Raw genomic sequence first — 12,957 nt, 5'->3', positions numbered from 1 at the left:
CTTTTGATTTTATACATTTTTTTAAATACTAGATTTGTTTTAATATTGTGAATATGGAGTGGCTGTGTGGTAAGTAGCTTGCTTACTAACCACATGGTTCCAGGTTCAGTTCCACTGTATGGCACCTCGGGCAAGTGTCTTTTACTATAGCCTCAGGTTGACTAAAGCCTTGTGAGTGGATTTGGTAAATGGGAACTGAAAGAAGCCCATCGTATGTATATATGTATGTATATGTTTGTGTGTCTGTGTTTGTCTCCCCACCATCGCTTGGCAACTGGTGCTGATGTGTTTGCATCCCTGTAACTTAGTGGTTCAGCAAAAGAGACCAATAGAATAAGTACTAGGCTTACAAAGAATAAGTCCTGGGGTCGATTTGATCAACCAGAGGTGGTGCTCCAGCATGGCCACAGTCAAATGACTCAACAAATAAAAGAGTATATGTATTTCCAAGTAAGTTTTATATATATATGTATGTATATCTGTAGAAGGTTGAAAAGGAACACACGAGTTGATATACATGGAAAAAAAGTCAAGGTAGAAAATGCTAAAACAATTTTGTAAAAAACATTTCAGTACCGGTTTCAGTCATTGAGACTTCTTCCAGTTTTTCGAGTTGAAAAAGTCTCAATGACTGAAACTGGTACGAAATGTTTTTTATAAAATTGTTTTAGCATTTTCTACCTTGGCTTTTTCTTCCATGTATATCAACTCGTGTGTTCCTTTTCAACCTTCTACATATATATATATATATATATAAATATATATATATATATATGTTTCATTTTTGGATTTGGTCTGCAAGATTCTTCATGTGAGTTTGTGTGTCGAAGCATACTTTGTTGTGTCTGGAGAGAGTCATTCTCTTTTTGTGCCTTATTACTTAACACACTCACTGGTAAAGTCTCCACTCATTTACTTATTTATTTTTCCTAAGATTTTTCATTGCATCTTGCAACCTTTTCAATAATCACTGACTTTGTCCGTTATCCAAGTTCGGATAAGGCACTGAAAGAGAATGACTCTCCCTAGACACAACAAGGAAAATTGTAGGAAAAATAAATAAGTGAATAAATGGAAACTTTACTGGTGAGCGTGTTAAATAATAAGGCACTAAAAGAGAATGACTCTCCCCAGGCACAACAATATATATATGTATATCTATCTATCTGTCTATCTATTTATCTATCTGTCTGTATGTATAGATGTATGTATGTATACAGATGCAGAAACTCATACACACACACGCACACCTGTACAAAAACATACATATGCATTCACTTTTATACCTATACATGCTAGCTGTTGGACCCGGCATTGCTCGTGTTTTCTGTGTTGAAGTTAAGCCCACCTCTGACCTTATATTGAAATTTTCTGCATTCCTCGTGCTATATGTTATATCTGGTTCAGCAGGGATTTTACCCGGTTAATGCTTTCGACATACTCCTACCTACTGGATCGTCTGAAATCGCAGGCAAACTTTTGGGTGTACCTCGACCCATTGAGAGTGATGTTTGTTTATTTCTCTCCCCTCTGTACAAAATGCAACCCTTTGTACAAAATTGATCAGTGTGTCCAGTTTCAGCAAAATCCGAAGAAAAGTGTTAAGGTTATGTCATAAAATAGAATCCATGTGACCATCTACATGAAAATATATGAATACTCAATGTTTCATATGTCGTAGTGCTTAATTTTACTCAATGGTCAATTTTCTTCAAAATCAGTTCATTATTTTATTGTGAGTGAATTTTGACAATTTCTGCCTTTCACCAGTTTAATTTTAATTCTACTACATGACTCCAACCATAAACTTTACCTAAATGTTAAATTACATCTAAATCGGATGAATTCTGTAAAAGTTACAGCATAAAATATTAATCCTGTGGGTAATTGCATACAAGAAGCCTATTGATTTTTTAAAATTCCCTGCTCACACACAATTATCAATTTTTTGTCAACTCTTCATGCTGGCATCAACTAATGAACATGAACTGTAATCACATGTAAAATTTCTACAAATTGGTAAGAATGTCTCTAAGGAAATGCTTATTTGCATTTATGCCATTTTCAAGCCCTTTTGACTTAAATAAGCACCTTCACTGTCTCCCCCACCACAAAATTTACCTACATCTCAAATTTCATTAAAATCGGATAAAAAATATGAATGTTACAGCCAAAAATAAAACCCCTATGGGTATTTACATGCAAAAATCCTATTGATCAGGCACAATTATCAATTTTTTCTCAACGTCATATACTGACATCAACTCACTGCCATGAGCCTCCCTCACTCATTGATTTTCATCAAAATCAGACAAAAAATGCAAAAGCCGCAGGAAAAATAACATCGTTATGGAAATTTTCATTCAAACACCGAATTGAGCTCACTGAAATCGATGCCAACTGAGCATTATCAAGTTTTTGAAAAATTCCATCCTTATTTGAGCTTCAGGGCATGTGGTCTACCTATGTGCCAAAAATCATTAAAATCGGTTAGATGGTGTGGGAGGAATTAGAGTAACCCCAAACACAGACAGATACCATTACACATTTATGTATATAGATGTGTGTGTGTATATATGCACAACCACACCACATATGCACACTCACATATAAGTATGCATGTAGACATGCAAAACATATATGGAAGTGCATGCATGGTTGTGTGGTAAGAAGTTTGCTTCCCAACCACATGGTTCCGGGGTCAGTCCCACTGCTGGCACCTTGGGCATGTGTCTTCTACTATAGCCTCAGGCTGACCAAAGCCTTGTGAGTGGATTTGGTAGATGGAAACTGAAAGAAGCTGGTTGTACATATATACGTGTGTCTGTGTCTGTCTGTCTTTGTCCCCACCATTGCTTGACAACCAGTGTTTGTGTGTTTATGTCCCTCTCACTTAGTGGTTCAGCCAAAGAGACCGATAAAATAAGTACTAGGCTTACAAAGAATAAGTCCTGGGGCTGATTTGTTTGACTAAAGATGTAGCTCCAGCATGGCCACAGTCAAATGACTGAAACAAGTAAAAGAATACACACACACACACACACACACACACACACACACACACACACACATCCATCCACCCACATACACATACTACACTCAAATATGTAAATAATGAAACTTGTTGAAGATGCTGTATAGTGGAGCTGAACTCCAAGGCGCTGCACCTTAGGCATGTGTGTTCTACAATAGTGCCAGACCAACCAAAGTCTTGTGAGTGAGTTTCGTGGATGAGAATGCATGCATGCACGCACAAATACAAACACACACTCATACACATGTATGTATATATATATATATATATATATATAAACACACACATACTAAATTATTGATAGATAGATAGCTACACACACAAACACATACACACAAACACACACACTCATGCACATAAGTAAAACTTGTGCCCATATATACATTATACTGGGTGTATGTCTACATTCTCATATCTAAGGACATGAATATGCACACACACACATACACACACACACACACACACATTCACACCACACACTCACACACAAGTATCTTTTACACATACACATATCCAAGTTTGTTTATACAATGATTACAAAACGTTGCATGAATCTAAAAGCATGTGTATACATACATTCGCATATACGTAGACGTATATACACATACCAGCCTATGTATCCATATATGCATATAAATTCATGTACAAATGTACAAACACACACCAGTATCTGTATAGCCTTTTATTCTAACATGTCAGCAGATGGGAGCTATGATTGTGTACATGGTGCATATGCAAATGCATAGACGTTCTGATTGTATCTTTTAGTGTTGTGTAGAAGCATATACACATCTGTTTTTTCTTGGTGTTATTCTTCTTTATTGATACTGACATAGGTGGAAGAATTGTAAGTACAAAGAGAGCTAGTTGCATCCAGATTCTGTGTTGTAATGAATGGAGCTGAATGGCGTTAAAGTGAGATGTTACAATCCAAGTGACGGTTACCTGTAAGGGGTTTGGTATTCAAGCGAGAGAATTATCTACCTGTAAATGTGTCATTTGCAACTATAGTTATGGTTTATTAGTAGGTTAGTAAATATAACTCATAGTCATTGTTATAGTTATATTTACTAATGTTACTATTACTCTTACTCTCTTTTACTTGTTTCAGTCATTTGACTGCGGCCATGATGGAGCACCGCCTTTTAGTCGAATCAAATCGACCCCAGGACTTATTCTTTGTAAGCCTAGTACTTATTCTGTCGGTCTCTTTTGCCGAACTGCTAAGTTACGGGGACCTAAACACATCAGCATCAGTTGTCAAGTGATGTTGGGGGGACAAACACAGACACACAAATATATATACACACATACATATATATATATATATACATATATACGACGGGCTTCTTTCAGTTTACGTCTACCAAATCCATTCACAAGGCATTGGTCGGCCCAAGGCTATAGTAGAAGACACTTGCCCAAGGTGCCACGCAGTGCGACTGAACCCGAGACCATGTGGTTGGTAAGCAAGCTACTTACCACACAGCCACTCCTGCGCCTATTGAAGATTTTTGAAATAGTGTGAGGATAGTTGGAGTTATAAACACATTGGAAGGTCTTGTTTTCTGGAAGAGCTGTATTTACAGGGGTTTACAGTTTGCAGTTACATCTAAAAATTAACAACACTCATATTGGTGAATCCTTTTCTATCATCTCTGTAAAATCTTGACTGAGTTTCAGATAACTAATCCTGTTATTTCAAGTCCTTGAAAAGCCCACATGGGGATATCAAATAATTTCTTCCACTAAATCTGACTATAGATGTCTCAAAGAAGTATACTTTCAAGCATACATGATAGTGTCAATGTCCGTGTTACTAATTTTGGTAAATCTGTTACCAAAAACTAATGCTTTTTGTTATAAATATTTGATTATCAACTGAGAGAATCCAACAATGTTAATCTGTAAATTTACAATTATGCGTATTGTGTGTGCTGTTGAATGAATTGATAATCGATGTGCTATTTTTCTTGAGTGGAAAGGTTCATGGCTTGCATAATACTGGTGCTGATTAAATCTAATGTATTTCTGCCGATGTTGCCTTACTCATTTTTAGTAAGGTCAATAAGTTGGCATTTTGGTTAAATTAAAAAGTTAATGTAATGTTCCTTTACTGTAACGTGCAGCTAACTTGTTGCCAGACACTGTAGTCAATCATCTCACTTGTGGATGTCAGGGCTAAATCTTTTATTATTTTGTTAATTAAGTTGAATGTGTTTCGGTTGGTGATATATATTGCATAGGATTTTTTTTTGTTTCATGAATTTTTTTTTTCAGTTACTAAAGTATTATAGGTTTTTTATACAAAATATTTTGAAAGTTAGAACATTTTTAAAACTTTACATCTGATAATTAAATCCATGTATGTATACTTGTGGTTTCGCACATATGTGTACACACACACACACATATATATGTTTGTGTGTATGTGTGTGTATATATATATATATATATATATATATATGACAGAGACAGAAGATTGAAGATATGAGATACGTATCTTCCATCTTCCGTCTTTCTCATTAATCAAATACCCAGCGAACACTGTGAAAGTGAACGTGCTTTACTGGTAAGCTACCAGGTGTATACCATTCAATTTATTATCTAATATGTATATATATATATATATATATATATATATATATATATATATATATATATATATATATGTATATATATATATATATATATATATATATATATATATATATATATATATATATATGTATATATATATATATACATGTACATATATATATATGTGTGTATATATACATGTATATCTATATATATATATATATATATATATATATATATATATATATATATATATATATATATATATACATGTACATATATATATGTATATATACATGTATATATATATATGTACATATACATATTATGTATATACATGTGTGTATATATGTATATATATATATATATATGGATAGATAGATAGATAGATAGATAGAAGTATATATAAATGCGTATACACACACAAACACACACACATATACATACTTGTATATAGCTGTGTGTATGTGTGCATAAATGTCAGCAAACATTCTATGTACACTGATGTACACATAACCACTATCATAATCTATTATTCTAGTTATTTTTCAAATTTATGTGCTGTAATCATGTGATCTTAATGGCTATTTTCTAGCATATTCCATTTTGCCTATACAAGAAACCACTGCGTTTTGATTCTTCTGTTTCATATATGCTTTGACAGGAAACTCAAGACCCTTGTGTAATCCCTGTCATTCTCAGTTAATAAAAAAATTTATATTATATATATATATATATATATATATATATATATATATATATATATATATATATATATATATATATATATATATATATATATATATGTATATATATATATATATGTATTTATTTATTTATGGGATATATATGTATATATATATATATATATATATATATATATATATATATATATATATATATATATGAATAAGAAAAGGAAGAAAATGAAGAAATTGACATGTGGATATCAGTTTATTCAAAGATACCCGAATCCATATATATATATATATGTATATATATATATATATATATATATATATATATATATATATATATATATATATATATACATATACATACATACATACATATATACATACATACATATATCATCATCATCCTTTAACATCTATTTCTCATGCTGGCATATCAATCATATATATATCACATGTGTGTGTGTGCATAATATATGTATATACGTATCTATTATACACACATGCGTGCACACACACATACACACACACGTTTGTAATATGTATATGTGTATGAATGTATGTTATAATGTACTTCTTTCAGGAATCGGTGAAAACCCTGGAACTGGTTGTTTATCATCATGAAGTCTACGACAAATCTGTCTCTGAGTATGAAGAATGGCTGAATAATATTATGCAAAAGCTGGAACCACTGTCTGATTCTAAAATCACCAAAGAATTGGCCAAACACAATTTAGCAGTTATTGCTGTAAGAATACATTTTCTATTTTGCTTTCTTTTTTTGTTTTTTGTGTTGATTGTTTTTTGTTCTTTTTTTTTGTTGTTTTTGTTTTTGGTGGGGTATCTTAGAAAAAATTAGTTTTGATTTGTTGAAAGATATTTATCATCATTGTTTTATTGTCATTGGCATTGCCATTGATATGTTCCTCGTCTAGCTTAGACTCACTCGGTAATCTATGCACCCACCTCCGTATCATGTATTGCCATCTATCTGAAGATGAAGTCTTTTGTCTTCTTCAATGATTTCGTTTCTTGTATGTGTTTAGGTATATCATCATAATTATCATGATTTAATGCAATCATCATCATCATCGTCATCATCATCTTCATCATCATCATCATTATTATCATCTTCATTATCATCATCATCATCATCATTATTTAATGTCTGTTTTCCCTACTGGCCTGGGTTGGATAGTTTGACAAGAATTGGCAAGCTGGAGGGCTGCATCAGGCTCCAGTCTTTCTTGGCATGGTATCTATAGCTGGACACCCTTCCTAATGCCAACCACTGTAGAGAGTGCACCGGGTGCTTTTTATGTGGCACCACCAGCATGGGTGCGTCTCACATGACATTGACAAGTGTGCTTGTTAGGTGATGTAGGCACAAGTGCTTGTTACATGGCACTGGTACAGCTGCCTATATGGGTGCTCCTTATGTGACACCCAACATGGGTGCTGCTGACATGGCACATTATTATTATTATTATTATTATTATTATTATTATTATTATTATTATTATTTTCATTATCATCTTCTTTCAATTCTATTTCCATTTCTTTCTGAGTGTCTTCCTGACACCTAGGACAGAGAAATGCACTGTATACATTAGTAGGCCATTAAAATAAACATACCAGATTGTTCATTTACATTTGATGGGAGTTCGTTTTCCATGGGTTCGCAAATGAGATTTGAACCCAGCCAAACAAAGGCATAGTCTGTCACAAACAGTGCATACAAGAAGGTCATTGTGATTCACCTTCTAAATTGTAACATTCTTCTTTAAATTTCTCTTGAGTCTTGCATGCATTATCCTGGCCTCTTCAAACGCTTTCACTCCACTCCACGCTTTTGTTCACCTTCCAGCTCGATCTGAAGCAAGGGTTTCTATGTCCTGGATCCATTCCAAGTGACTTCATGGTAGTCCTTATGCCATTCTTAAACCTTTTTTTAGGTTTACACTGAAGGCGTTTCACCTCTGCAAGCTCACCATAAAACAGCTGTTTGGGTGTGCATTCATCTGCCATTTGAACAATATGGCCACACCATCTCATTTGGTTTTTGAAAATCATAGCTTTAATTGAGGTGATGCCTGCAAATGCAAGGACATCTGTGTTTGGAATAAAAGAACTCCATTTAATGTTTAAAATGTGAAGAAGGAATTTTTGGTGGAATTATTCTAACAATTTGAAATATCTTTCATAACATGTCCACGTTCCAGAAGAATACAACTGGGATGGTAAGACAAATGATTTGCATATATATATATATATATATATATATATATATATATATATATAATAAATGCAGGAAAATGCACACAATTCATATAGTTTTAATATATTTTAAAGGATAGAATATTATGCTAGTTGACTGGTTTTGTATTTCACTGATCATGACATTGATATAGTTATATATATGTGTGTGTGTGTGTGTCATGGATCTCCGTTGTTATTGTCGTTGATGTTGTGCTTCTTTTCATTTCTTCTTCTTACCTTCTTCTCCTCCCCCTCCCCTCCTCCTCCTCCTCCTCCTCCTCCTCCTCCTCCTCCTTCTTCTTCTTCTTCTTCTTCTTCTTCTTCTTCTTCTTCTTCTTCTTCTTCTTCTTCTTCTTCTCAATGAGATGTGCATTTTCTCTATTATATTTCTGCAGTCCTATCTAACCCTCTATCAAATCACCCACATGTCAGAAATCTTCCTATTCATGCCAGACTGTTTGATTCAGCTTCTTATATATGAGTTGATGCTTCTTCACCTACCGATGACTGGCCAATTTCCATAACTTCAGATCCATTTGGCATCCTACATTTCCATTATTATCCCAAATTGTGGCGAGCACCTTGGAATAGTATTAAGTTCAAAACAGGATAATGAAAAGCTGTCTTCATTATCCAATTTCAATTCTGCAGTGGAACCTTTTCATTTTATTGAAATTACTTATAATTTTGAGTAAAGTATGGATATTGGAAATTCCTATTTCCTGTTCTCTAAAAATTGTAAGGTTAACATCCATGTTAGAACTTAATATTTTCTCAAGTATCTCCTTTTATCTTTCTTTCTTTCTTTCTTTCTTTCTTTCTTTCTCTCTCTCTCTCTCTTTCTCTCTGCCCTCCTCTATCCCTCTTTCTTTCTCTCATGATGGTTAACCTTCTCATCCATTTATCTTCTGCTTTCACAATCTCATCTGGCTAATGCATGTTAATGCTTATTTTCCAGGCATAAAGTACTCAATGCCATCATTGCACTGCTTGAATTCCAATATACCTATTGTTTTGGATATCTTTTGTTTCTTCATTTATCTGTTATCATCCATCTTCCTTGCTGGCATGAGTTTGACAGTTTAACAGGATCAAATAGACCAGAGAGCCACATGAAGGACCACAGCATGCTCCAATCTCTGCTCTGGCAGAACAGCAGAATACCCTTCCTAATGACAACCACTTTACATAATGTACTAAATGCTGTTTTTGTAGCACCAGCACTAGTGAGGTCACCATGTAGCTTGCAAGACTAGGTGAGACTTGGTCCTTTTACTGAGCGAGACTGCAGTAGAGAGTGAGGAAGCTTTATACTAGTTAATAAGAGGTTAATTCAGGAAAGAAGAGGTCAGACTATGTATCTTGTTGTAGACGAGATATGTGGCTGTTCACATTATTAAAATTAAAATAATTTCATAATATATTATTAAAATACTTATCTGAAATGTGTTATAGAATTGTGATAGAAGTAGCACAGTCTTATTACATGTCACCTTAATAAACATTATTCACATTTGATTCATAACTGACTAAGGACTAAGAATTGCACGTGATCCAGTAAGTTCTTCCAAACACTTCAAGATAGTGGATTTCGTTTTTTGGCTTTGTTTTCATTTCTTTCTTTGTGTTTCTTTCACCAATCTTGCCAGCCCGGAAGGGCACAGAATAGCCATACCCAAAGTTTTTCCTTCAAATTTTGACACAAGACAAGTAATTTTAGAAGGAGGGTGTAACTTATTTCTCTTGATCTCAATGCTTAGCTGGTACTTAATTTATTAAACCTGAAAGGAAGAAAGGCAAAACTGACCTTGGCAGAATTTGAACTCAGAACATAAGGAACTAAAAGAAAGGCCATTAACCACTTCGTCTGATACACTAACAATTCTGCTAGCTCACTACCTTTCTCTGGTTAATTACTAAAACAAAATTCCTTGTTTCCCCTCTTTTCTCTGGTTTGGTTTTTGATTTTTATTGGAATCATCTTACTTTCTGACAGCTTCTTAGAAAGGCTTGATTGCCACAGCTTAGCATTCATCCAGTGCCATAACTCTTAGCTTTATATTTAATGAAGAACCAACATCCTTATTGTATTATGCTCTTTCTTTTCCTTTTTGTTGTCTTTAAAGAATCATTAGTTTTGAAATAAATCAATATTTATCAACATCTTTATCATCTCTGGTTGATATCATCATCATTATCCTCACCAATATTTATCATCATCTGCAGCATTATCATTATCACCACCACCATCACAACTTTCCCACCCCATCATCATCATCATCATTGATATTATTTACGTGTTATTCAATATGAGTTGTGTATTGGTTATTTACAGGATCTGGAAGTTTGTAAAGACACTGGTTATACCAAATTACAGAAAATGTTAGATTCTGCTGACAAGACATTGCAAAACACAAATTCCGCTGGCAGCAAAACCATTCGACAGAAATGTGAAAATTGCAAAACCAATTTTGATGTATTCTTGGTCAAACTTACCCAGGCCAAACAGATACAAGAAAATTGTATTGCAAATTGGGAGCAATTTGAAGACGCCAATGAACAAGTGACCGGTGTGCTCCAAGACATTCAAAACCGACTACAGCTTGCTGCTGGACAGAAGTCTGATCTTGCAGAAAAATGTTCCTGTTTAGAAAGACATAAAGTAAATTTGCATTTATTCTATTTATCTTATTCAGATATTTATATATTTATATATTTATTGTATATTTTGGTCTTTATATTTATATGCACAGTACATAATCAGTACTGTTGAGAGTTGATGTTAGTAGCTGCAAAACAGAGAATTAATAAGCAATAAGCACTTCATATCTTATCATCAGAAAATGTGTAGCTGAGATTCTGAATGTGAAAATATGCAGAAGCCTGGCTTTGTGGTTAACAAGTTTATTTTGCCACCATGTGATCCTGAGTTCAATCCTATTGTGTGGCAAGTTAAACAAATGGCTTTTACCATAGCCTTAAAAATTACCACCAAATACCTTGAAAGTGGAATTTGACTGAGACAGTGTAGAAACCTTTTGTGCATATATACATAAATACCTGTATGTATGTATGTGTGTGTGTTTGAAAGTGTATGGCTCAGGTTAAAGTGTTGGGCTCACAGTCACAAGGTTGTGAGTTCAAATCTTGGACCAGGCGCTCTGTCGTGTTCTTGGGCAAGACATTTTATTTCACATTGCTCCAGTTCACTCGACTGTAGAGATGAGTTGCAACATCACTGGTACCAAGTTGTATCAGGCTTTGTCTTTCCCCTGGACAACATCGGTGGCATGGAAAGGGGTGACTGGTATGCATGTATTTATAGGCACAAGTCTGGGCACGGTTGTTTTTGGGAGACCAGTAGTTGCCCATGCATAGCAGCCTCGTCTCTCCATGCCATCGATGTTGTCCAAGGGAAAGGCAAAGACCGATACAGTTTGACACCAGTGATGTTGCAACTCATTTCTACAGCTGAGTGGACTGGAGCAATGTGAAATAAAGTGTTTTGCTCAATAACATAACACACAGCCCAGTCCGAGGATCGAATTCACAACCCCACGATTGTGAACCTGATGCTATAACCACAGAGCTCTAAATTGATGCAATATATGGAAGATTTGCTCTCCTAAAAGTATTGTTACAATGCAGATTTTTTCATAATGCACAAACTGTTTTCCCATTAACATACTTCACTGTTACATGGGAGCCAATAAATAAGGAGTTGATGAGACCCCATTTTCATAAGTGTGGAAACGAAATCTCCTTAGGGTGTGAAAACCCAGGTCTTTTACAAACAAGGTTGATTTTTTTTCAGTCTTAATATGAAAACAAACATAGGTATAATAATGTTGATTCCAAATTTTGGCACAAGGCAAATAAGTTTGGGGAGGGGTAAGTTGATTACATCAACCCCAGTGCTCAACTGGTACTTATTTTATCGACCCCAAAAGGATGAAAAACAAAGTTGACCTTGGCAGAATTTCATCTGAGAATGTAAGGATGGATGAAATGCTGCTTGGCACTTTGCCCAGCATGCCAACAATTCCGCCAGGCCACCACATTTAAACATAGGTGTAATAATAATAATGATTATTATATTTGTAGATCAATCATATTAGATAAATCCAGTAATGGCAAAGTAATGTTTCAAATTAGTCCAAAAGTGTTTCTAAGATCATTTGTTTTGGCATGAAGATTTTCAGAAGTATGTCCAAAGCATTTTCATTATCCCACAAAAACTTTAGGGCTCACATCCCCTGCTTCTGAGCCTATGCCTATGTTCAATGACTCATGAGACATTTTGTGTTATTGAACTCCCACATTACAGCAAGAATTTTGAGGAATTCCATACTTCTGTATTGTGGGGGATGCTTGTATTTATTTATTTAT

The 12,957-nt window shown here is 34.3% G+C and overlaps 1 protein-coding gene across 9 annotated transcripts in view; it reads left to right on the top strand.

Moving 5' to 3' along the window:
- The window catches only part of LOC106881484 (muscle-specific protein 300 kDa), an 815,448-nt gene that overhangs the window by 461,664 nt on the left and 340,827 nt on the right, over nucleotides 1–12,957 (top strand). For all 9 annotated transcript variants that reach the window (XM_089350452.1, XM_014931925.3, XM_089350453.1 and 6 more), the window contains 2 exons: nucleotides 6,893–7,057; nucleotides 10,904–11,230. In XM_089350452.1, the coding sequence (XP_089206578.1) occupies nucleotides 6,893–7,057; nucleotides 10,904–11,230 (492 nt within the window). The remainder of the gene's footprint in view (nucleotides 1–6,892; nucleotides 7,058–10,903; nucleotides 11,231–12,957) is intronic.

This window comes from Octopus bimaculoides, chromosome 4 (genome assembly GCF_046866305.1).
Source record: "Octopus bimaculoides isolate indiv1 chromosome 4, ASM4686630v1, whole genome shotgun sequence".
Lineage (NCBI taxonomy): Eukaryota > Metazoa > Mollusca > Cephalopoda > Octopoda > Octopodidae > Octopus > Octopus bimaculoides.
This window is presented reverse-complemented; position numbering and strand designations above follow the sequence as displayed.